Genomic DNA, 23027 nt, shown 5'->3' on the forward strand with positions numbered 1-23027 from the left:
TCAGTCCATGACTCATAGCAGCAATGTGTGCCTGTCTGCCTCTGGCGCCTCGATTAATTGCGGCATACGCGCACGGCACGAGGCTTCCCACGACGCATGATCTCGGGCCATGCCGAGCTCCTTGACGTCTTGTGGAGGCCCACAGTCGTTACAGATAGAACTCTGCATAGGTATAAAGACGAAACAGGGGCCGGCGACTCGGACAGGGCTAGAGTTTGGATAGTGCTGTCTGGCTGGGCCCAGGGGGCCGAGCCGGAACTCTCGACGAACGCGGGGCACGATTTCGCTCGTCCGCATACAACACAGCCACATGACCCCGCAATGAGCTCGATGGCCTCCTGGGCTTCCGCCTTGTAAGACTGCTCGATCCTCGGCATGAGGCTGGGCATGAGGCGGAACTCGTTGGTTTGGATCGGCCTCGGCCGCCGAGTTATTAGCACTGGTGTAGTCTTCGTGCTCTATCTCGTGCGCGTCTCACATTGGCAGGAGTAACCCCGTGTGGTTCACTCATGGCAGCGACATCACGCCGATGCCACGATCTAACACGCTGCAGCCCTGTTCAAGGTCATGCCTTTTTTGCTCTTGTTTGGTGCGGGCCGGCAGGTGCCACAGCGGCGGATTGTGGAGAGTGGGTTGGCACAGTGGGCACCATGAAGCACAGACACCTGCCCCCGTGAACAAGTAGCGACTGCGCGCTTGACTGCAGCTCTCTTAGCTTTCCTGTGATAAGAGTAAAGCGATACATATAAAACCAAAACGTAATGTGTGTACAGGCGAGCGACACTCGCCGCGGGCGTCTACGCTGCGTCGCGTCCCATTCGGCCAACACCCGTCCCTCCTTCTCCAAACATGGACCAGTCGTCCACCTCGGCCCTCACCATGTAAGGGTAGTTATGTCTCCTGCCGCGGGGTGTAGTGGATCACAGCCCCACCCGCTCTTCTCCTACTCCGCCTGGTCCGTCTCCTGCTCTGCCGGGAAAGCCTTGCTTCGAGGTTATCACGCATCGCGCAGCCTCTCCCTAGCTGGTGGAGGAAGTGACAGACATGCGCTTGGCTTAGTCGTCAAGCTGGCGGCGGAAGTACGAGCTCGAGACAGCAAAGCCACACACGAAGGCAAAGATGTTCTCGCCAAAACCGAGGTAGGAGTCGAGCAGCGAGCGGAACGTCGTGTCCCTGATGCGGCCGGTGTAGATGCTGCTATCAGCTGAGAGGTTCTCGGACAGCTGATTCTGGAGTGCATGAAGACGTCACAAGGGGGTTGTTTGGCTCGCGTGATCGTGATCGGCGCCGATCGGCTGGCACTCAGTTGGTCACCAAACACAATGCTCGCGCGGTCGTTGCTGTCGACCATTCGTCTACCCTGGAGGATGGGTCCAGCAGACTGCTGGATACCTGCCAAGGTGGTAAGGTCGCATAAGGCATGGTACTGCGTGATCGTGTGGAAGCCGAGCCATAATCAATGGGCCGCGCGGCTGTCAGGGAGGGAGCAACACTCACGAGTATCCAGTCGCGCGCTTGACGCCGCCGAGGATGGTCGAGATGGCGATGAGGTTGATCGCGATCTGCGTCAGGCGGCCGAACATGATGCTATTTCTTTGCCTGTTGTTGTTGGCGAGGTGGACGGTGCAGAGCAGCAGACAACTGATAGCTGGCGCGAACGACGCTCAACCGGCTCGGCAGAGTCACGAATTTGCCGCCGGCCCGGTTGTTCACAAATCCCGGGCAGGGGGAGGGATTCGAACCACTGCCCGAGATTGCGACTTTCCGCGGCCCTCCAATCATACAAGTTGTTGAGGACCGGCAGAGTTGGAGGAAGGATAGAGACAGTGCAGCGCTGACGCACGAGCGGCATAGGAGTGAATATGTACATGCATTCATGGTGGTTATACAACAGAGGCGGAGGTTACTTCTGCGCCTGGGACTGGGCTTGGGAGGATCCGGAGGATGAAGGCTGCGAAGGCGGCGCGATGATGTCGCCGATTTCTGTCCTGTCAGCTTGGGCCCAATCCTCCAGCTCACCTCGATTCCAGCGCTGGACGATCTCGCTTTCGTACAGACCGTCTTTGGGGCGGCGGGCCTTCTTGGACTGCGCGTGTCAGCTGTTCCGCACATGGAGAAGCTGTCGCCGTCCCTCCCGTAGTTTCAACCCGTTCGAAGGAGCAAGGTGCTGGGTCGCAGAGACTAAATAGACCGAATAACAGTGCATAAGCGGCAGTCACTCACAGTACTCGTGCTCGGTCCCGCCTCGCCCTCAACGAGTGGCGGCGTAGCCTGCCCCGTCTCGATGGGCTCAGCCTCGTCGAGCTCCGTGTCGCTAGCGCCGGGCTCGCCCTCGTCCGAGCCGGAGGAGTAGTGCCGCTCGTGCTCGTCGCGCTCGTCGATGTCCATCTCGCGCTTAGGCGTGTTTGCGCTACTCGACGGCGGCGTTAAGTCGACCATTGTTGTTGGTGGTTGATGGGTTGAGCGAAGGTGAGTGTGCGGATGCAATGTCGGCTGGATGGTGACGACACGCGGTGGAGGTTTGATCAGTTTCAGATGTTGACGCTTGTCTTCCTTCCGTTCACCCATCAGTCGTGAGTCACCCTCCTCATTCGCTGCTCTCAGCCGCTTGAGGCTCGTACACTCAGAATACTCAAGTTAGCTGCGGACTCTCGTAACTCACCAGCAGTATTCCGTACGCAACTCCTTGTGTTTGTACCATCAAGCTGACGACAGTCCCATATCATGGCAGATCTCCCACCGCAGATCAGGACGTACCACACCTCGCTTCTGCCGCCCTTCCCCGGCGCGCCGGGGTTTGCATTCCACCTGACGCGGCTGAAGGACACGCTCATGATCTGGGTTGGCGGGCAGACGCTCGATGAAGACGAGGCGCGCACGCGACTGGCGGCCGAGTGGGCGGTCGCTATGCCAGGACGCGGGGTGAGCTGATAGGCCCAGGTCAGCAGCTGACGAGCAGAGCCTACCGACGACGGCGACGCACGTCTTCCGTTCTGGTGCCAACGATGTCGCGCTCTCTATGGCGGAGCGGTTGGGTGAGTACTCGCCACAATGCCTCCCAGCTGCCACCTGCTTGCTACCTCGCCCACGGAGGCTGCTTCGAGATGTACTGTCAGCGCCAGGTATGGAGTTCAATCCCACGCCGTCCTCCTAGTGTAGAACGCTGCTCTCTCACGCTCCCTCGATGTCTACGACTGCAAGCTGACGGACAGCGAAGCGCTTCAACCCTAACCAGGTTCACCTGTCGATGTCGCTGCCGGCGTCGCTCACGACGACGAGCAAGCAGACGATGGACCCGTACGCGTCCAAAGCCGTGCTCGTCATGGAGAAGAAGCTCGGAGCGTGGATCGACGACATTCTTGAGATGGAGAAGCAGGCGTAATGCGTCAGTAGAGCAGACTAGAGTTTACAATGCACTTGTATCATAGAGCGTGGATAGCGGAGACGGTCGGACCCTGCCTGCCGGCTCTCCAGACACTGCACACACTCCCTTCTCTTCACTACATCATTATCCATCTGCACTCTGCCGACCTGCGAACCGATCTCCTCGCTGCCGTGTGGCAGTCTCATTTAATCTGCACCTTCACGCTCAGTAAACTCTACCCCGCAAAGACTGCAACTCAACCGCATTATCGTCAGTAATACATAGCACTGCAAGCTAAAAGCATGCGTGAAGGAATCCATCGCAAAACCGTAACTACGCGAAGATACCTCGAGCGTCCGGACAGGGCACTTAAGCCTGCTCGGTCTGCTGCTCGGCGGCGGCGGGGGCCTGGACCTGAGCAGGGGGGACGTCCTTGTGGACGGAGTGGATGGTGATCTCGGTCTCGGGCTTGGGCTCGATGAGGGTGACCTGGTCGGGGAGGGGGTGGGCGGGGCCCATGCGTCCCTCGGGGTCGTGGGGGCGCATGATCTTGACCTTAATACCAAGGACACCCTGACGGAGGAGGACGTGGCGGACGGCGTAGTCGATGAAGTCGACCGAGGGCTGACCGGAGTGGATGAGGAAGCCGTCGGAGAACTTCATGGACTTGGCACGGGCAGCACGGAGCTTGCCAGAGACAACGACCTCGCAGCCCTTGGCGCCAGACTCCATAACGTAACGGAGGACACCGTAGCAAGCACGGCGCATGGCAAGGCCACCGAGGAGCTTGTAGCGGAGGGACTCGGCCTGGGCGACGGCGGAAAGACCACGGTACTGGACCTTCTCGGCGTAGAGCTCAAGCGAGTTCTCGGGGAAGCGGAAACGCTTCTCAACGAGAGCCTTGAGCTCACGGATGCGGCGGCCCTGGTGACCAAGGACCTCCTGGGTGTGGGTGGCACGGATGATGATCTCGGTGCGGGCGTGGGTGACACGGACCTCACATCCGGAGTAGCCCTCCTCGGCGAGCTCGCGAGTGCTGCAGAGTCAGCGTTCGCCCTTATCCGTCGTCCTCGTTCCCATCTCTCGAACAACCAAAATCGACAACTTGATTCTCCGCGCGCGCACGAATTTTCGATTTCAAGTCGTCCTTGTTCGCCGTCGTTGGGCCGGTCGTCACGTTGACACTTACAAGAACTCGCCAAGCTCAGCCTGGAAAACACCGTCGGCGACGAACTTCCTCTTCTTGGAGACCTGGTGGGCGACCGACATGGTGAGTTTTTTTGATGGATAGAGAAGTGAGTGCGTGCAACTTCGAGGTCACAAGGACGCCCAGCGAGGCCCAGCCAGTGTGAAAGTCCAGTCGCCACATTGAGACAAGGGCTCGCGGAGTCTCGGAGTTTCGAGAATTTGTGGTGGCATCTTATCTATGCCTCCCCCTTAAAGATCGCAATCTCGGACCCGTGCCTAGATGTCACCACCGCTCCACCTAATCGTGAATGCTTGGGCTCCTTGTCAACAATGTCGAGGTGCTGGTCGTCGGACCCGGTTCAAGTCACCATCGAGTCGACCGACTTGACCCCATACTCCAGAAGATGACTCGTTGAATGCTCCACAATCTGCCACGCTAGAGGTATCGTAGTTGCAGGGCTTCGGCCGCTGCTGCGCTCGGAGATGAATGGTTGCCTTCACCTCGTTGCACTTTCCAGCTGGGAAAGGGGGTCCTCCGTGATCAGTTGCGAGCCCAGTGGCACCTGTTCCATCATTTAGCGAATTTTCGACATCCTTTTCGTGCTCGCTCGTTACAGCAGGTCAGCACTCGACGCATGCATGTCGTGGCCGTGACTGAGCAGAGGGAACCTCCACCTTAACGCCCTCTGCCTGTCTGCTAAGTGAAGGGCTCGAATAAATTGCTCGGGCGAGCGATCAAGCTCGGCAAGGATAGTCCGACTCCTACGCTCGACATTTCGAGACATCTTTCCTCCATCGATACCCGACCTCACTCGCATACACCATGTCTACTCTCGCCTACGGACTCGGCCTTCTCGGAGCCGGCTTTGCTGGCCGCGTCGCCTACCAGATGATGAGGGGAGCCAAGGGAGCCGACAAGTTCCTCAAGGGCGGTTTCAAGCCGAAGATGGACAAGGCCGAGGCTATCCAGATTCTTGGTCTTCGGTGAGTATTACAATCGTGGAAACGGCTCCGATAGGAGAGGGGGCTGTGTTCGCTGTTCTAAGGTTGGGAGAGGTACTGGCAGGGTACAGGGAGTTGGCTGAACAGGGACTCGAGTTTGGGTGGCAAGGTTCTGTCCAGACTTGTCTTCCGTTCTTCCCCATGTCGCCAACAGCAAGGCGTGCTGGCAGTTTCCACCGTCAGCCAACCTCTTGCTGCGCCATATGATGTCTCTCCCTCGCGATCCCCGCTCCCACCTCCTTTTCTGCCTCTCGATCCGTCGCTAACTCCTCAGCGAGCCGCTCACGGCGAACAAGCTCAAGGATGCGCATCGACGCCTCATGCTTGCGAACCACCCCGATCGCGGGGGATCTCCGTTTTTGGCGGGCAAAGTTAACGAGGCTAAAGCCCTTCTTGAGTGAGTAAAACGCGAGAAAATTGAGTAGAAATCTCGTGGGGAATGTGGCAGGTGTTGTGGCAGGTCGGTGGCAAATGTGTCTGTTGAGCTCGATTGCTGCCTTATTTTGGCCCTGCCACTCTGCGCGCCCCGCTGCCCCGCCTCTGTCGGTCATCCTGAACCGGCCAAAGTGCAAAAACAAGCTTGAGAAGACCAAACTCGCTCATATATCTCGCTCGCAACGCCCCCGTCGCATGAACCTCACTAACTCCCTCAGCAAGCAGGTTTCGCGCCGATAAATCAATTGTAGCACTGTATCAACACCATATGCATCTCACCACTTGCTGAACTGATCTGCACAGGACAGCGCGACGCCGACGATTGCTTGAAAAGATCAGAAGAAGGGCTACCGTGAGCCCCGCAGCGAGTGCCACGAGCCACACTCGGACGGCACCAAACGCTGATCGGTTGACGCGACTGTCTCACATTCTACTACCTCTGACTCCAATTGTTGCTCACACACCCTCCCTCAGCTCTGACTTCCCTTCGAGTCTATCCGAAACTGGGCCTTCGCGTACGACAGCCCGCGGCAATCATGCCAACCAAGGCGGCCACTCCGAAACTTCCAGCCGAGTTGCTCCTGTCGGTCTTCAGTCACTTGCGCCGCCATGATCTCGCCCAGGTCTGCAAGGCGAACTCGTACCTCCGCTCTCTCGCCAGACCTCTGTTCTACCACTTCGGCACCCTCACCAAGTTCGGTCTCCACTTCCCAGGCGCGCCGAGCCCATACCCTTTCCTCGACTTGCCGGAGCTCGGCCACGCCAGTTTCTCCAGTGACGCTCTTGAACGCCTCAGTGCCGACCTCAGAGCAATTGACTTGCCCGCCCATTTGCCCTCGGATTGCGCTGCCTACCGAAATTTGAAGATGGAAGATCTTCCTTGCCACCCGGAGGTCCTCCGCATCCAATGTGCAGTCCGAGTTCTCGAAGACCATGATGAGGAGGCTCCCGGTGGCGACTTCCCTCACATCGAGCCGTTTCCGTCGGAGAGACGATGCGAACATGCCGTGGATGGCTCTTGCGATTGTGTTCACGATTGCAGCTATCGGCGCTGTGAGTACTATTGTTTCTTCCGAAGTTTCCTCGTGTTCAACAAGACCTTCGACAAAGTGGTGCTCAGAGATGGTCCGATGGCAATGTTCTACTATGATGACCGCCGGCTCCCAGAAGTGCGGCCTAGGAAAGAATTCGTGGCCGTGCTCGACTCTCATGATATCACGAAGACTGGCGACCACGTCCACGGCTGCGACATCATAACTTGGGGGCTGAGGCCATTCTGGGGTTCGCAGGTAGTGACTGTTGTGCTGTGGACAGGCTCCCCCGAAAGAGGTTGGATCCCTCCTTGCATCAAGGGCTCTCATGAGAGATGGATGTCCCCGACCGCTGCGGGCAACGATGAAGGCTTTCAACGCGAATGTCAAGGCATGGAGTTCTTCTGGGCTGACATGGGGGAGCAGATCGGCTTCCTCAAAGCAAGTGGACCGGCCTGTACAACCGTGCGTATCGTCAATGCACTCTCGATCATCGAGTGCCATGTGAGCTACGACACCGGAGAGTATCGCAAACGGCGGATTCGCAGCACTGGAAGCATCGAGTCCGCGTTCAGAGAAGGCGCCAGAGACGCCCTTAGGGGTGAAGACTGGGAAGGAGATGTGCAATTCTGGACAATGGAGGAATGGGTAGCTCTCGGCGAGTGGGAAGATGTCTTTACCCGCAAAGAGATTGAGCCGTTCCTCAGACGGTAACAGGCGCTGCCACACCCCTGAAACCTCCATGTGGAGACGCCATCTTATAGTCTCGATACATGTATTGTGACATTGGCGCATTGTTGAACACGAGAGTATCTGACCTAGAGTGAGGTTGCACGAGACGATCGGCGGAAAGCGGTCACACGCCTACACACACACGTAGGCGCGGCGCCCTTCCAGGTGACGCGACCACCGAGACCCTCGCACTTCCACAACCCTCTGACTTTCACTTTCACCTTCATCACTCCGCTCTCCTCAACCCCTAACGTGGGCACGCGGCCGTTCAATCATGCCCACCGCCTCAGCATCTCCGCTTCTACCCGTCGAGCTGCTCTTATCCATCTTCAGCCACCTACGGCCGCACGATCTTGCCCAAGTCTGTAAGGCGAACTCGCACCTTCGCGCTGTCGCCCGACCGCTCTTATACCACTTCGGCACGTTCACCAAGTTTGGCTTGCACTTTCCCGGCGCATCCAACCCTTACCCGTCTCTCGATGTTCCGGAGATTGGCGTAACCGCCCTCAACGATTCCTCCCGGGCCCATCTCTTCTCCCAGATCCAGGAGCTCACCATCCTCACACACACTCCATCAGAGTGCACCGTCTTCCGGAATCTGGAGGAGAAGCACAACCCCAGCGCAGTCAAGGTCTTGCGCGTCGAGTGCGCACTTCGCATCATGGGCTATGCAGACTGGGATCCTGAGGGAGGAGATTTTACTCACACCAAGCCTTGGCCCGCTGCCATAGAAGAAAACTACTGGAGCGGCTGCTTCCACTGCGAGTATCCCTGTCACTACCTCCATCCTTTGCTTTCCTCGCTCCGTGCCGAGAAGGTTGTCTTCCGAGACCCGCCTATCGGAACTGGTGACAACGAAATGACCTGCATGGATGAATATAATCCTGTGAGGGAGTTCGTAGCCGTACTGCACTCAGAGCCCATTGCCATGGGTGGAGGATGCCATGTGTTCTGTGGCTCCGTCAGATGGGGCGTTCGTCCGTTCTGGTGTGCACCCTTAGTCACAGTCATCTTGTGGACTGGCTCCTCAGATGCCGAATGGCTCCCTGCATGTCTCAACGCTGGGCACATGACGGATGCAGAGTGCGACACAGACGACTCGGACCTGGACTACCTTTCACCGCCTCGATACTGTGACGCGTTGGAGTCACTGTGGATTGACACCGGAGAGCAAGTAGCTCTTGGTGGCCATTGTACAAGACTGCGCATCGTAAACGCCGCTGCAAGCTGGAAGTCCTCAAGATGGACCGAAGACTTGGCTCAGAGCGTCCGCCGAGTCTCCAGCTTCTCAAAGGTCAAGAAGCTCGTCCAGCGCGGTTGTGAGTCCGCTCTCCGTGGGACGAAAGAGAAGTGGACTGGTGAAGTGCAGTTTCTCTCAATGGAGGAATGGATTGCACTTGGCGAGTGGGAGGATGTCTTCTCCCGGAAGGAAATGGCGCCTTTCCTCGCAAAGGAATAGGTATCCCCACTCCACTTATCTAGGCCTGAGCCTTACATGTACCATGCACTATGAGGTGTAGCTTCACCGGACACGATGTATGATGTTTCCCTAAGCTCGACTCCCACCAGGGCCGGAGATGCCCCATGGCGCCGGTCACGCGGGGGCCACACTACAGTACCCAATGCTGCGTTGCCACCGACGTGTCTGTGCGCTCCGATTGAGGTCCCTGTGATCGCAAACACGGTGGTCGGATTCTGTTCTTGATATTGTACACTCACCATCCTTTATCTCTTGCTCTTCTTTCTCTTCTCTCTCATTCAACCTCTCACACACCTCCGACTCGTCGACCATCCTCTGACAGCCGACCATGTCAGAGGCAACGACCGCCCCTAATATTCCAGCCGAGCTGCTTCTCGCAGTGTTCGACTACCTACGCCCACATGATCTCGCCCAAGTCTGCAAATCCAACTCGTATCTCCGTAAATTGGCCCGTCCGCTCTTCTATCGCTACGCCACTTTGACGAAGTTCGGATGGACTTTCCCCGGCGCCCGTCACCCACATCCCTTCCTCGAAGTTCCCGGAAGCCTCAAAAGACTATCTGACAAGGAACTTCGCCATATAGCGTCGAATCTCAGAGAAGTCTACATCCCCGCCCACTCCGCGTCCGACTGTGCGATGTTTAAAAATTTGCGACCCAAGGAGGTGAAACTGCGGGCCATTACTTTGCGAGTCGAAAGTGGTGTCCGCATTCTGAAGAACTTATCTAGTGTCGACTGTCGAGATGCGTTTCCCCACATCGACACTTGCCCGGCTCCTGCAGAAAACGAGCATGGCCTTTTGCAACCCTGCAAATGTTTTCGCGCATATTCACTTCATGACGACAACGACGATCTTTGCCATTTCCTTCGCGCTATCGCCACAATGAAGCCTGAGAAGGCTGTGATTCGCGACGCTATCATGACTGAGAACACTTTCGTGAGCCCCGTGCTCCGCCCCGTCAAGCCCTCAAACGAGTTTATCACTGTTCTCGACTCCCGCGACATCTGGAAGGATACCAATTGCGGGTTGAAATGTCCTCAGCTAGATGCTGCACTCATTCCCTTCTGGGCCACCACACTGATCACTATCGTGCTATGGACCGGCCATCCAAATGTTCCCTGGGTGTCCCCTTGCTCCCCCGATGATCATACGTGCGAACCGAAAGTAGCACGCGTGACAGAGAGTTTTGGCGTTGACGGGCTCCGCCCACAATGCTTCTTCATGGCTGACTTGTGGGCAGACGTCGGCGATCAAGTCAGCCTGAGGTACCCCTTCAAATGCCGGAAGCTGCGCATTGTCAACGCCCCTGCCATCGTCGAGACCTATGTGGACGCAAGTGGCAATCGCATTGAGAAGCGCCGAGCCAGCATCGCTTCGATTGAAAACACCATAAGAACTCACGCAGTCAATGACGTTGAGCTGGAAAAACATGTGTGGAAGGGAGGGATTGAATTCTTGACAATGGAAGGATGGATCGCGCTCGGCGAGTGGGAGGACGTCTTCACGTACAAGGAGATGGCTCCATTCCTCACCGACAACGCCTTCCTTGGCTCTAATGCGTGAGAGAACTATGATGTTGTGCTGTTGTAGCTTAGTCAACTTGTATTGCTATGCATCCAGATGTCACAAACACTTCTGACAGACAGAGCGAGTATTGCTAGGCGTTCAGGACGGCCCTGGGGATACCTCATGCTGTGTGCCTGTGTGCGCCCTTTGCCAGCTGGCGGCGGCACCAAAAGCAGCCTGACGCGACTTGGTCGACTCATCCCCCTTGAAACTCACTCTCTCCTCGAGCATACTCACTCTCTCCTCAAGCATCTTCCTCCAGAACAATCAGCACCTTCAGTCACCGGCTATGCCAGAAACGTCGGTCATCCCGACCACTCCCAGGCTCCCAGCGGAGCTGTTGCTCTCAATCTTCAATTACCTTCGTCGACATGATCTCGCCCAGGTTAGCAAAGCAAACTCGTACCTGCGCAACCTAGCTCGCCCTTTCTTCTACCGGTTTGCCACCCTGTCGAAGTTTGGTCTGTTCTTTCCCGGCGCCCGCCGTCCATACCCCTTCCTCGAAACGCCAGGATCCGGGCCCAAGCCGTGCTCTCGCAAGCGACTGAAGCAGATAGCTTCTGAAGTTCGGGAGATCGACATTCCACCTCACCCCGCTTCAGACTGCGCAATTTTCTGCAACATGAGGATGGAAGAGCTTCCTTGTGAGGCCAAAGTCCTGCGTCTCGGATGCGCCGTTCGTGTGGTGAACGAAGACGACTCACCGCCTCCGAAGCTGGTCTTCACCCACACTGAGGAGCATGCAGCGACTTCTGAGCACAATGGGAATGACTATCGATGTCGCTGCTGCTTGGATGACCCTTGTTCGGCATGTAGACAACAAACCTGCTTCTTCTATTCACTTGCATCCAGCATGCCCCTAGAGAAGGTGGTCATACTTGACACAGCCATGGGAGTAGACGACACCTTTGATGAGGAGCAACACCTTGATTTGTACCCGTCCGAGGAGTTCGTCACTGTGCTCTACTCTCATGACATCACGGAGAACTCTGATTGCGTGTACAACTGCAAGTATGTGCGCCCAGCCCTGCGGCCGTACTGGGGCACGAAGCAATCGACGGTCATCCTATGGACCGGGGCCCCAGGCCGTGCTTGGAAGCCGCCCTGTGATGTCCACCAGCCCTCTTCGGATACTCCTCTGCACTCTCTGGCCCTTGCACAGACGGAGACAGATGGCAACAAGCTGCTGCCCGAGTGTCATGCCATGAATACTCTGTGGCGTGATCTCGGAGATCAGCTTGGGACTCTGATGGCTAGAGAAGACTCTCCCAAACTGCGCATCGTCAACGCCACTGCCATTGTGGAAAAGTACATCGACCCGGCCGACCGCGCAAAGCACGAAAACCGCAGAGCCAATATCACAGAGATTGAGGCCAGCATTAAGCGCGGCTTCAAGACTTATCGTCACAAGCGGGGAGGGGTCTTGAAGGAGCAGGTAGAGTTTCTCACTATGGAGGAGTGGATCGCTCTGGGCGAGTGGGAGGATGTCTTCACCCGCAACGAGATGGAGCCGTTCCTGACGGCTGGCCCTTCGTCTGCCCCTGCCTAAAGACCATTTATTACCCCACACCAACCCTCGTTCGTGTATCAATCCGATGAGCCATGCCATGTACTGTGAATGTATCTCTCTCACCAAGCTCTCCTTGAAATAATATCTGGAATATTTTCTCCCAGTGCCACACTCACCACCAGCCACAGACTAGTCAACCACACTCATCTCGCGTCTCACGCTAAGCCAGTCTGTCGGACTTCTACAGATTCAACATCATCTCCATCAACAATGCGCGGAACAGTGACGACCTCGAAGACCTCCCCGCTGCCCGCCGAGCTACTCCTCTCCATCTTCGGCCACCTGCGGCGACACGACCTCGCCTAAATCGCCCAAGCCAGTAGACACTTCCGCCACCTCTCCCAGCCACTGCTGAACAAATTCGGAACCATTCATGAACTTCGGCCTCTACTTACCCGGCACATCGATGCTCCCGACGTCAGTATGTCCGCCTTCAGGAGCGATGAGCTCGACGCGCTCCTCTCCAAGCTGGAGGAGATCCGGGTCCGGTCCCCACCCTCCCTCGGCCTGTGCCGTGCATCACAGTCTGGGCGCGAGCCGTACCTCCGTGCATCGCCAGATACGTTGCATACTCCATAGTCCAATGCATGGCTACAAAGCCCGTCTGCCCGTCTACAGCTCCTGCGCCGCGAGCTGGCGCCTCAGTCCCGCGAGTCCCTCAATGACGATCCTCCTGAGCGACTTGGCCGCGTTCTCATTCTGGTCCAGCCACGCCTGGGCCGCCTTCTCGACCGCGTTGCTGCCCAGCTTGCCCTCCTCAATGCTCGAGCCGGGGAAGACGCCGCGCGCCAGCCGCGTCGCCATCGTCATCGTCATCTCCTTCCACCACTTGGTCAGGTTCGCAAAGTACGGCGCAACAAACTCCTTCCTGTCGCTTGAGGGGCCCTGCGCAAAGCCGGCAATGAGCGCCCCCTGCCTGTCGTTCGTGAGCGACTCGGTCGTGAGCTCGTCCCACACCCGGCGCTTGACCTCGACGCCCGGGAAGGACGCCTCGGCGCGCGCGAGAGCGGTCGCGCCAGTCATGGTGCTGTCGCGCTTGTACTCGGCGTCGAGCTCAGACTTGTCCGTCTTGCCGAGCGCGGCGAGCGAGGCGAGCGCGCGCCAGCGCAGCGTCGGCGTCAGCTCCAGGCCTGACACCTTGCCGGCCAGCAGGTCGCGGAGGGGAGACTCGCCGGAGGGCGAGTCGGCAGCCTCCCGCACGAGTGCGTTCGCCCACTGGCGCTGCTGGTCGCTGCCGGGCTCGGCTGCCGCGAGACCCTTGGAGAGGGTCTTGATGAGGTTCGCGGCCGCATCAGGGCGCGCCTTGGGCGGCAGGAAGAAGCTGGTCGCCTCACCCGCCAGCCCGAGGACGAGAGCGAGAATGCCCGAGTCGGCCTCGGCGAGGATGTTGTTCTGCACGGCCTCGAGGAAGCGAGCGGCGGGGAGCTTGGCGTCGCGGACCATGTTCCAGAGCGCCGACCAGGCCACGGCACGCGTGAGCGTGGGCTCAAGCGAGGAGATGTTCTCCGTCAGGACGTCGACCGACTTGGGGTCGAAGCGAAGAAGCGCGTAAGTCAGGTCCTCATCGTTGGCGATCGCGAGGTCAACGGCGGTTCCCTCAGGAAGGGGCACCTCGACGCGGGGTTTGTCGAGAAGGACGGAGACGCTGGCGGTGCGCTTCACGCCGTTGTCGCCGCGCGCAAAGGTTGAGACGGTCACGCGGTGGTTGCGCTGAACGGGCTTGCCCGTCATGGCATCCACCGACTCGGTCGTTACAAACAGCTTGTCACCATCCCGCTCAGTCGTGATGATGGACGGGCCAGAAGTTTCGAGCCACGACGGCACCCAGGTCGAGAGGTCGGCATCAGAGCTGTCCTTCAGACACGAGACAAAGTCGTCAAGTGTCGTCGAGCTGAAGGCATGCTTGTTGAAGTACGCCTTGGAGGCGTCGAGGAAGGCGTCGCGTCCGGCGTACGCCATGAGCTGCTTCAGCACCGAAGCACCCTTGGCATAGCTGATGCCGTCGAAAACCTGGCGGGCGGTCTCGAGGTCGGGAACGTCGGCCGCGATGGGGTGGGTCGAAGGACGGGTGTCGGCAACGTAAGCCCACTGCTTCCGGCCGAGGGCAAAGGATATCCACGATCCGTTGTAGCCTGCCTGCTCCGTAGACACGAGGTAGCCCATGAGGTCCGCGAAGCTGCACGTCAGTTGTGGCGACGTCTAGTCAACTCACCTCTCCTTCAGCCAGGTGTCGTTCCACCAACGAGGAGTCGAAAGATCGCCGAACCACATATGGGTCATCTCGTGGAGGATGACGTTGGCAAGGTTCTCGCGCTGCATCGTCGTCGGGGTGCCGCGGAAGATGTAAGCGTTCTCGGAGAAGGTGACGAGTCCGGGGTGCTCCATTGCTCCAATGTTGTACTCTGGAAGGAAGATCGAGTCGTACTTGCCCCAAGGGTAGGTGTAGCCGAAGGCATCGTTGAAGAACGTGAGGCCCGCCTTGGTGACCCGGAAAACCTCCTTGGGGTCGAGGTACTGCTTCATCGACTCGCGGCAAATGGCGGCGAGAGGGATCTTGAGGTCGCCCTCCTTGAATTCGTCCCGGACAACATAGTAAGGGCCGACAGCAATGGAGGTGAGATAAGTCGAAAGCGGAGGCGTGGGGTTGAAGGTAACGGTGTGAGTGTCGTTATCTCCCGGCTTGTCGCTGACGGCGTCCTGGTTGCTGAAGACACCGGATGCTTTCGGCGCCGTGATAACGAAGGTGATGCGAGCCTTGAGGTCGGGCTGCTCAAAGCAGGCGTACATTCGGCGAGCATCTGTTGGCTCAAAGTGGGTGTAAGCGTACGTCTTGCCATCAGCAGTGTCGGTGAAGCGGTGAAGACCTTCTCCGGTACGACTATACTTGCACTGAGCGACGACGGTCACGGTGTTGTGCTTTCCGACCTCGAGGCCTGTGATGGGCACACGCGCACCGTTGTACGCCTTGGCATCGTCCGGGTGGTCCTTTCCGTTGACAGTAACAGAGGTGACGCTGTCAGCGACGAGGTCGAGCCAGGTCTTGTCCTCCGATGGGGTGAACTCAACAGTCGAGGAAGACGCGAAGGTCGTGGTTTTCGGGTCGTCGATGGCGTGGAGATCGAGCTCGATGCGGTATGTATCGAGGTCGATGACCTTGCTGCGGTGAGCGCACTCGTCGCGAGTGAGGTTGAGGAGCGAGTTGTCCATGGTGGGTGTGGTGAGGAAGGAAAAGAGCAAGGTCAGCCAGGTTTATTTACGTGGAGGGTGCGATTGCTCCGCGTGATGTCACCGCACTAGAGGGACGGCTAGATCCGAAGTCAGCGCCGAGAGTGCTGTTTACGGCTTTTCGGTCCGGACATGCGGCGAGTCTGCCGGGATACACGGCGATGTCCCCTAGCCCTATGCATATCCAATCAGTGGAAATCGGGTCACATCATGCATAAGCGGTGGTTTACAGTGTCCTTAGTCTACAGTGGGGTGTCTGTGGCATGGCGGGACACTACTTCCAGGCGATGGGCTTGCCAGTCGCGTCGGTAGCGAGATCGATCTCGACGCCAGCGGTAAAGTCCTTGGCTGAGAAGCAGAGTCCGTTTGGCCCGAGGACGGAGGTGTCGCCCTCCTTCTTGGGCGACATGCAGATTCTGTCTCCGTCCTTGACCCACATGGGGCGCCATGAGTTGAGGCTGGGACAGCCCTCGCCGAAGTCGCAAGGACCCAGAACAGGCGGACCGAAGGAGTAGCCGTGGCCTGCTGTTAGTTGCTGACGAGTGGAAGAAAGAAGCAGACGTACAGGGCACGTGTGAGACCACGCAGAGACCGCCCTGGCTGTGGATGGTAAAGTACTCGACACCGGCTTCGGCGCCCTGGAAGGTGAACGGCTCCCACTTGAAGCGCTGGTCCTTCTCGCAGGTGGAGCAGGGGGCGAGCTTCAGCGGAGCACCCTGGTCGAAGCGGCCTCCGCTGGAGAGGCAGAGGTCGCCGTCCTTTGTTTGGATGCTGTTGAAGTCCCCGGTGGTTGGCGCTGCTATGGCAGCAGCGGCGAGGAGGAGGACGGAGGCGAGCATGTTGTTGTGGTCAGCGTTGTGATCGCGTTGGGTCAGATTGTTAGTGGGCAGCGACTTATATCAGATGGGTGAGCAGCTGCGCCGTCGCGGGGATGTGATGCAACGGGGCGGCGGTGCGGGGATGCGATCGACGCGAGAGTAGTGCCGTCAGCACATTCGTATGGCCCTGGTCCATCTGAGTTGGTCTCAAGGCTCCCATTCAGCCTGGTGCCCTTGACGACCATTCACTGGCACATGACGCCGATCCTGGTTCGTTGGGTGTATCCAGCTACCGGCCTCCGTCTCACTTGCCGTATCGTTGATTTCGCGAGGCGACCGTTGACGATGACGGGCTTTCAAGACCGAGCGAACCAGGTTGAATTGTTGTTCTACGGTAAGGCCTTAGCCCGACATGACGGTTCTGGCATTGTGCTGGACCAGTGAGACCCACTGCTGTACGACCTGCGGGCTCAAATACCTATCCCCGTCCATACCACTTCCTCATTGCAGGGCGAGCATATCCTTGGCGCTCGTCTCGAGGCAGCGGGGACCGGGAACATTGTCACCGAGCCCGTTAGTCGCTTCGGTGAAGCCGTAGACGTCTAATGAGTAACTCGGCTGCACTTCCTCACCCTTGCTGTCTGCGGAACTGTATGCATCTCTAAGAATTGAAGGGGATCGATCGATTACGCTGGCGCACCAGCGTTCTAAACTATAGCGGGGACCATCTCTCCCATCGTGTCATGCAAAATCGGATGGTGAAAGTGGAAAATGTGGGGGACTGTCTACTACTACTCTCACACTCTTCCTCCACCTCTCTCGCACTCCACTTGCAAACGCTCACGCCTGTCGCAAGCGCTCCTTTTCGAGCTCGCTGCTCTCGCTCCACTCTACTGCACCTTCTTCTCCTCAATGGTCACAACCTCCTCGATCTCGGGAAGCTGCTTCTGCGCAGCCTCCTTCTCCTCGATCGCGCGGCGGGCCTCGCGACGCTCACGGCCGCGGGTGACCAGCTCAGCGGGCTCGAGGTTGGCGAAGAGAGCCTTGCACGCACGCTCGACGAGGAAGCAGAGCGCAAAGTCGGCAACCATGGCGCCGGCGAGGCGCCAGCGGAACGACCACGCCATGGGGACGAGCTGAAGCCACGAGTTGAGGTCGGGGAAGAGGTCGAGGGCGCCCGAGTACGCGACGAGCGAGGCACCGGCGAGTCCGTAGTAGAGGGGCTTGTTCTCCTTGATACCCTCACGGAAGGGGCGACCCTGGAAGTTGAGGACAAAGGTCGAGACCTGCTGCGACAGACCAAGGAGGTAGATCGCAGTGTTCAGGAGAGTAGGCTCAAACTTCTTCTCAAGGTCGATGATGCCGCGGTCCTCGATCGACTTGCAGAGGCCAGTGATGTAAACGAGGGCAACGATGTGGACACCGAACTGGAGAAGGACGGAAAGCAGGACGTAGAGGTTGAAGATGTTGCCGAGGGGACGCTCACGCGAGAGCTTCTCCACGGGCTTGGCACGCGAGATGCACAGGAAGCACACGCTCATCAGCATACCGGTGATGGTGACCTGGTAGTCGCCAAACTTGATGCCGTCAAGGTACTGGACCGAGAGCGACCAGGCGGTGATGAGACAGTTGAGCGCGAGAATCTTGTACATCTGAATCGTGGCGACGAGCGTGCAGCGACCCTGGCGAATGACGTTCGAGATCGCTTTGACGTTGGCAAGCTTTGAAGTGAAGGGAGCGGCACACGAGGCGTCACCGAGCTTGATCTGGGGAACCTCCTGGCCGTCGTCCAGGTCGGCGAGCTTCGAGGTGATGGTCGTCAGGTCAAACTTCTCCATGGGGTTCTGCTTCTTGGCGCTCTGGTGGGTGGAAGCGACCTCCTGCTGAGTCTGGACGAGCTCGGGGTAGAGTTCGCGGAGCTGGGGAGGAACGGGAGGAGGAGGCTGGTTGAAGCGGGCCGAGATCTTGCACTGCTGCTCGTAGACCTTTTTGAGGCGCTCGTTGCGCTGGTGCTCAGCGATAGCCTTGAGGTCGTCCTCGGTTCCGTCGAGAAGGGCGACACCGACGTGAGCCTGCTTGAGGGCACCGACATCGTTGGTTCCGTCACCAGCCATGAGGGTGGTGTAGCCGAGCTCACGGAGAGTGCCAACAATGAACTCCTTCTGCGAGGGGGAGACACGAGCGTAGACCCAAGTGTGGGTGACGAGGTCCTTCCACTGCTCCGGGCGGTGCTCAAAGGCACGAACGGTAGGGCCGGTGATACAGATGTCGTAGTCGCGGAGAATGTCCTGGTCGAGCGGCTCCTCGGGGTTGACGGGAATAATCTTGGTCTCGTCAACGTTGCGCCAGACGAGCTGGTCGGACGAGCCCTCCTTCAGGTCGAGAATCATGCAATCACGGTCGACAATCTCAACCTCGCGAGCGACATGGATAGCCGTGAGCGGGTTGTCACCAGTGATCATGATGCAGCGGTGGGACGAGTCGGCGAGCATCTTGAGGGTCTCAACGGCGTCGGGCTTGAGAGGGCAGTGGAAGACGAGGAAGCCGGCAAACTCGAGGTTGGACTCGACCTCATCACGGGTAACAGAGTTGATCTTGTCAGGAGTAAGGGCCATCTGCTTAACACCGAGAGCGAGAACACGCGATCCGCGGCGAGTGTAGTAGCGGTAAGTCTCCTCGTAAAAGTCGGGAACGTTGGTGTACATCGACTTGAGGGTCTCGGGGGCACCCTTGACGGTAGCAATCCACTTGCGGCCAGACTTGTCGGTGACAGAGGCAATGGTCGACATGCGCTTGAGGGCAGACGAGAACTGGAAGCGGCGGCGGATGGTCAGCTGGTAGTCGTGAGTGGCGTTCGTCTCGTTGGGCGAGACATTGTCACCCTTGGAGAGCTTCCAGTTGAGAGCGTCAAGAGTGGTGCGCTCCATGGGGTCACCAACGATAGTGCCGTCGTCGAGGAGAACGAGCGAGTGCGCACCGGCGAGAGCAAGGGTGGTCTCCTTGCCGACGACCTTGACGTCCTCGAGACGCTCGGGGTCCTTGGGGTCAACACCGCAGACACCCTCAACGACGAGGTTCTCGCCAGTAATGGTACCAGTCTTGTCGAAGCAACAAACATCGACGTTGCCGGCGAAGGGAATGCGGAACGGCTCGGTACAGAAGATGGCGAACTTTTGGAGGGTGACGAGCGAAGTGTTGACGGCAAGCGAGAGCTCCATGGGGAGCTCGGGCGGGACGACCGAGGTGATGATGAGAACACAGTCGAGGAGGAGCTTGCCCTTGGCCATGCCGCGCTCGAGACCGCGGGTCCAGACGTACCAGGACGCGGCAATGGCGAAGATAAGCAGGAACAGAATGAAGAGGAAGGACTCGAAGTTGTTGGCGGAGACACGCTCGGTCGAGAAGATCATGGTGCGGACGAGCTGGCCCTGGGTCGTGCCGAAACCGGTGCGCAAGACGACGGCGAGACAGCCGCCATCCGGGGTCTTGATACCGCCATCGTCGCCAGGCGAAACCTGCAGGGCCTTAGTTCCAGAGAAGAGGACCTCGTTGCGGTCAGACCCGTTGATATCGAGCCTGTCGGCAGGGTCGCGAAGCTCAACGCTCTCCTTCAGGAGAGGAGTGGACTCTCCTGAGAGCATGGCCTCGTTCACGATACAAGTTCCGCGGAGAAGGAGCAGGTCGCAAGGAATGCCAGAGTCGGGCTTGGTGCGGGTGATCGACACCATGTCTCCGGGAACGAGGTCAGAGGAGATGACCTCCTTCCACTTGCCGTCGCGGAAGACCATGAGGGGGAAAGGAGTGATGCTCATGGTGCGGAACTCGGTGAGAGTGCGGACGCGCTGGAAGACGACGGTGCACTCGAAGACGACGAGCATGAAGGCGGTGAACAGCGAGTAGTACCAGTACTCGTCGAGACACCAAAGGGCGACACAGAACATCTGGAAGACGAAGAAGGGGGCGACAGCGTGCTCGGCGAAGAGCTCGGTGAACTTTGGGATGGGAATGTGACACTCGTTCGGGCCGTACATGGCCTTGAGGTAGTCGTAGGACGGCGCCTTGGTGCTGGTGCCGTGGGTCACGATGCCGCGCGAGTTCTGGAAGACACTGAGGGGCGGGTTGCTGTCGCAAGGGTACGGAATGCGCTCAAACTCCTTGACGTCCTGGTTGAAGACGTAGGTGTCGCGCTGGTAGATGAAGCTGTAGCGGGTGCTCGTCTCGGCGCCGGGGGTCGGCTGCTTGTCGAGGGGAACAAACTCGCCCTTGCCCTTGCCCTTCTTAGGGATGACGCGGACGGTGGACGCCGTGTCGAGCGAGCTGGCGGGACGGTAGCAGAGGACGGCGCGGACATTGTTGCTCCAGCGAGTGGCGAGGAAGCTGAGGAGATGACCACCGAAGACGATGACGCAGTAGATAAAGGTCCACTCCTCAGAGCCGATGTACTTGTCGTAGGCAAAGTTGTAGGCGTAGAAGAGGGCGGGCCAAAGGGCTGGGTTTAGCTGAAGCTACTGGCTGGTCACTCACAGAGCCAAGGAAGACCGTAGATGCGCCATGAAATGGGGATCGGGTTGAGTAGGCTGACCGACTCTATCTCTGGCGATTTGATCGCCGGCCGGGAGCTGCAAAGGTCAGCGAAAAAGCATAGACGGTGGTGCGAGAGACGACTTACGAGCTCATTGTGAATAGAGCTGGTTGTCCCGGTTGATAGGTGTGTGTGTAAGAAAGAGAGATAAGGAGGTAAAACTAAAAAAGTTGGATGATAAATGACCTGATGTTGGACGCACGGTAATTGCCAGCACACCCCACCGGGGACCGGCGGTCAGGTCCAGCGTACGCGCGGCGTTGTGTGTCTGCGCAGGACCGGAGCAAACCGAGGGCTCTCCTTCGCTCATCCACCGAAATCTGCTAGTCCCTTAGTCACTCGATAGCGCAGCCAACCTAAACCCCAGCCATTAACCCCTGGGCTTATTCTCCCCATTAGCCGCTTCCTTTAGGTCCACTGCGATGCCCATTACACCAAGCCCGACATTTGCTCCCGCTCTCTAAACCAGATTACATCATGTCAAAGCCCCCCTCCACGTTCCACTTACCCAAATAGAATCCTGACCCCCGTTCTAATCACAGGGCCTTGCACTGTGTGGGGTGCCTTGATGTGCCTAGTGACCCCGCGCCACGTTCACCCACAGCATCTACACGCCTCGTATTTCGACCAGGTCGGCTTTGTTCATCTTCCTTTACTCAAACCCGCCCAGGCCAACCTCGCCAGTCCTTCATCAAAAGCACACAGGACACTCGATACCCCCAAACGCGAAACCCCCGGCCCACACGCCTTATCCCTGCCCCCTTTCGGTCCCCCGGTCCAAACGAAAGCAGTCGCCCGCCATGAATATCTTCCGGTTCCTTGGTGAGTTGCGCGCGACACCGACATGACGTGGAGATGGCCGACATGAGCGGGGGCGAAGAGGGCGGCGCGCAGATGCCATATCCACAGCAACAGCGGACCGCATCTCCTCAACACGGCAACGGCGGATACGCACGCCAGGCGCAGCTAGCTCATGGGAACCGCTGCAGCATTGTGGGATACGAGAGCATGCGGCGGAGACGGTCGCTGCGTTTTTGGCGCCGGGCTGGTGGCTTGGAACGACGTTAACAGCTGCGTAGTGTGTGCTGGCGGTGTTCGGCTGTAGGCAGTGAACCTTGCTTGACTCCCGCCGGCTCCCAGCCATGTATCCCGCCTGTGTCCACGTTTGACTCCCACTTGCGCCGGACTCTGCCTGTGTCTGTGCATCCCCGCATCATGTCCGGGCTCCGCATCACGCCGCCCAGCTGTTCAACGCGCTACGTCCCAGCTAACACCCCAGGCGACATGTCGCACCTCGCGTCAATCTTCCTCCTGCTGCACAAGATGATCACGTCGCGTTCCGCGCGCGGCATCTCGTTCAAGTCTCAGGCGCTCTACCTCCTCGTCTTCGTGACGCGGTATCTCGACCTCTACAAGTTCTACTCTGTGTACAACACGCTGATGAAGATCTTCTTCATCGCCAGCGCCGCCTACACCATCTACCTGATGAAGGTCAAGTTCCGCCCCACGCAGGACCCGTCGCTCGACACCTTCAACGTCGCGTACATTCTCGGCCCTGCCGCCGTCGCCGCCCTGCTGTTCACGCACCAGTACAACTTCTCCGAGATCACGTGGACGTTCTCGCTCTGGGTCGAGAGTCTCGCCATTCTGCCCCAGCTCTTCATGCTCCAGCGCACGGGTGAGGCGGACAACATCACGACGCACTATCTCGCTGCGCTCGGGCTGTATCGCGGCCTCTACATCCCCAACTGGATCTACCGGTACTACACCGAGACGGGCAGGTTTGACTGGAGGCCCGTCCTCCCCGGCCTCATCCAGACGGCGCTCTATGCCGACTTTGGGTACATCTACGTCACCAAGGTGCTCAAGGGAGAGAAGTTTGAGCTCCCCGCTTAAGGCGAGCAGCGCCAGCGAGCGTCAGCAAGCGTCAACGAGCGTCAACGAGCGCCGGGAAGCATCGCATGTGTTCCCCGTTTGGACCGAGAGTCCCTCGGCACGTCACTTGTGGGCCTCCGTTCCTCTTTCCCCCCCCC

At 58.6% G+C, this 23027-nt stretch overlaps 12 protein-coding genes across 12 annotated transcripts; 6 read left to right on the forward strand and 6 right to left on the reverse strand.

Annotated features, from left to right (window-relative positions):
- Positions 1-1903: 1903 nt before the first annotated feature.
- On the reverse strand, positions 1904-2439 carry A1Q1_05635 (uncharacterized protein; the record flags this gene model as incomplete). Its single annotated transcript, XM_014320844.1, has 2 exons — positions 1904-2086; positions 2224-2439. The coding sequence occupies 2 exons, from the start codon at positions 2437-2439 to the stop codon at positions 1904-1906; spliced, it is 399 nt and encodes a 132-aa protein (XP_014176319.1).
- Positions 2440-3733: 1294 nt separating this feature from the next.
- A1Q1_05636 (ribosomal protein S3) lies at positions 3734-4633 on the reverse strand (the record flags this gene model as incomplete). The annotated part of the gene is made up of 2 exons (XM_014320845.1): positions 3734-4400; positions 4554-4633. The coding sequence occupies 2 exons, from the start codon at positions 4631-4633 to the stop codon at positions 3734-3736; spliced, it is 747 nt and encodes a 248-aa protein (XP_014176320.1).
- Positions 4634-5375: 742 nt separating this feature from the next.
- A1Q1_05637 (chaperone) lies at positions 5376-5955 on the forward strand (the record flags this gene model as incomplete). The annotated part of the gene is made up of 2 exons (XM_014320846.1): positions 5376-5536; positions 5829-5955. The coding sequence occupies 2 exons, from the start codon at positions 5376-5378 to the stop codon at positions 5953-5955; spliced, it is 288 nt and encodes a 95-aa protein (XP_014176321.1).
- A 570-nt stretch (positions 5956-6525) lies between these two features.
- On the forward strand, positions 6526-7734 carry A1Q1_05638 (uncharacterized protein; the record flags this gene model as incomplete). Its single annotated transcript, XM_014320847.1, has 1 exon — positions 6526-7734. One exon carries the CDS (start codon positions 6526-6528, stop codon positions 7732-7734), a length of 1209 nt encoding a protein of 402 aa, XP_014176322.1.
- Positions 7735-8026: 292 nt separating this feature from the next.
- Positions 8027-9211, forward strand: A1Q1_05639 (uncharacterized protein; the record flags this gene model as incomplete). The annotated part of the gene is made up of 1 exon (XM_014320848.1): positions 8027-9211. One exon carries the CDS (start codon positions 8027-8029, stop codon positions 9209-9211), a length of 1185 nt encoding a protein of 394 aa, XP_014176323.1.
- Positions 9212-9560: 349 nt separating this feature from the next.
- Positions 9561-10796, forward strand: A1Q1_05640 (uncharacterized protein; the record flags this gene model as incomplete). The annotated part of the gene is made up of 1 exon (XM_014320849.1): positions 9561-10796. The coding sequence occupies one exon, from the start codon at positions 9561-9563 to the stop codon at positions 10794-10796; it is 1236 nt and encodes a 411-aa protein (XP_014176324.1).
- A 292-nt stretch (positions 10797-11088) lies between these two features.
- On the forward strand, positions 11089-12348 carry A1Q1_05641 (uncharacterized protein; the record flags this gene model as incomplete). Its single annotated transcript, XM_014320850.1, has 1 exon — positions 11089-12348. The coding sequence occupies one exon, from the start codon at positions 11089-11091 to the stop codon at positions 12346-12348; it is 1260 nt and encodes a 419-aa protein (XP_014176325.1).
- Positions 12349-12981: 633 nt separating this feature from the next.
- Positions 12982-14532, reverse strand: A1Q1_05642 (aminopeptidase N; the record flags this gene model as incomplete). Its single annotated transcript, XM_014320851.1, has 1 exon — positions 12982-14532. One exon carries the CDS (start codon positions 14530-14532, stop codon positions 12982-12984), a length of 1551 nt encoding a protein of 516 aa, XP_014176326.1.
- A 45-nt stretch (positions 14533-14577) lies between these two features.
- A1Q1_05643 (aminopeptidase N) lies at positions 14578-15576 on the reverse strand (the record flags this gene model as incomplete). The annotated part of the gene is made up of 1 exon (XM_014320852.1): positions 14578-15576. The coding sequence occupies one exon, from the start codon at positions 15574-15576 to the stop codon at positions 14578-14580; it is 999 nt and encodes a 332-aa protein (XP_014176327.1).
- A 292-nt stretch (positions 15577-15868) lies between these two features.
- A1Q1_05644 (uncharacterized protein) lies at positions 15869-16433 on the reverse strand (the record flags this gene model as incomplete). Its single annotated transcript, XM_014320853.1, has 2 exons — positions 15869-16119; positions 16160-16433. The coding sequence occupies 2 exons, from the start codon at positions 16431-16433 to the stop codon at positions 15869-15871; spliced, it is 525 nt and encodes a 174-aa protein (XP_014176328.1).
- Positions 16434-17302: 869 nt separating this feature from the next.
- A1Q1_05645 (uncharacterized protein) lies at positions 17303-21089 on the reverse strand (the record flags this gene model as incomplete). The annotated part of the gene is made up of 3 exons (XM_014320854.1): positions 17303-20917; positions 20995-21031; positions 21082-21089. 3 exons carry the CDS (start codon positions 21087-21089, stop codon positions 17303-17305), a joined length of 3660 nt encoding a protein of 1219 aa, XP_014176329.1.
- A 1189-nt stretch (positions 21090-22278) lies between these two features.
- Positions 22279-22890, forward strand: A1Q1_05646 (HDEL sequence binding protein; the record flags this gene model as incomplete). The annotated part of the gene is made up of 1 exon (XM_014320855.1): positions 22279-22890. The coding sequence occupies one exon, from the start codon at positions 22279-22281 to the stop codon at positions 22888-22890; it is 612 nt and encodes a 203-aa protein (XP_014176330.1).
- Positions 22891-23027: the final 137 nt, after the last annotated feature.

This window comes from Trichosporon asahii (assembly GCF_000293215.1).
Source record: "Trichosporon asahii var. asahii CBS 2479 unplaced genomic scaffold scaffold00075, whole genome shotgun sequence".
In the NCBI taxonomy this organism is placed as follows: domain Eukaryota; kingdom Fungi; phylum Basidiomycota; class Tremellomycetes; order Trichosporonales; family Trichosporonaceae; genus Trichosporon; species Trichosporon asahii.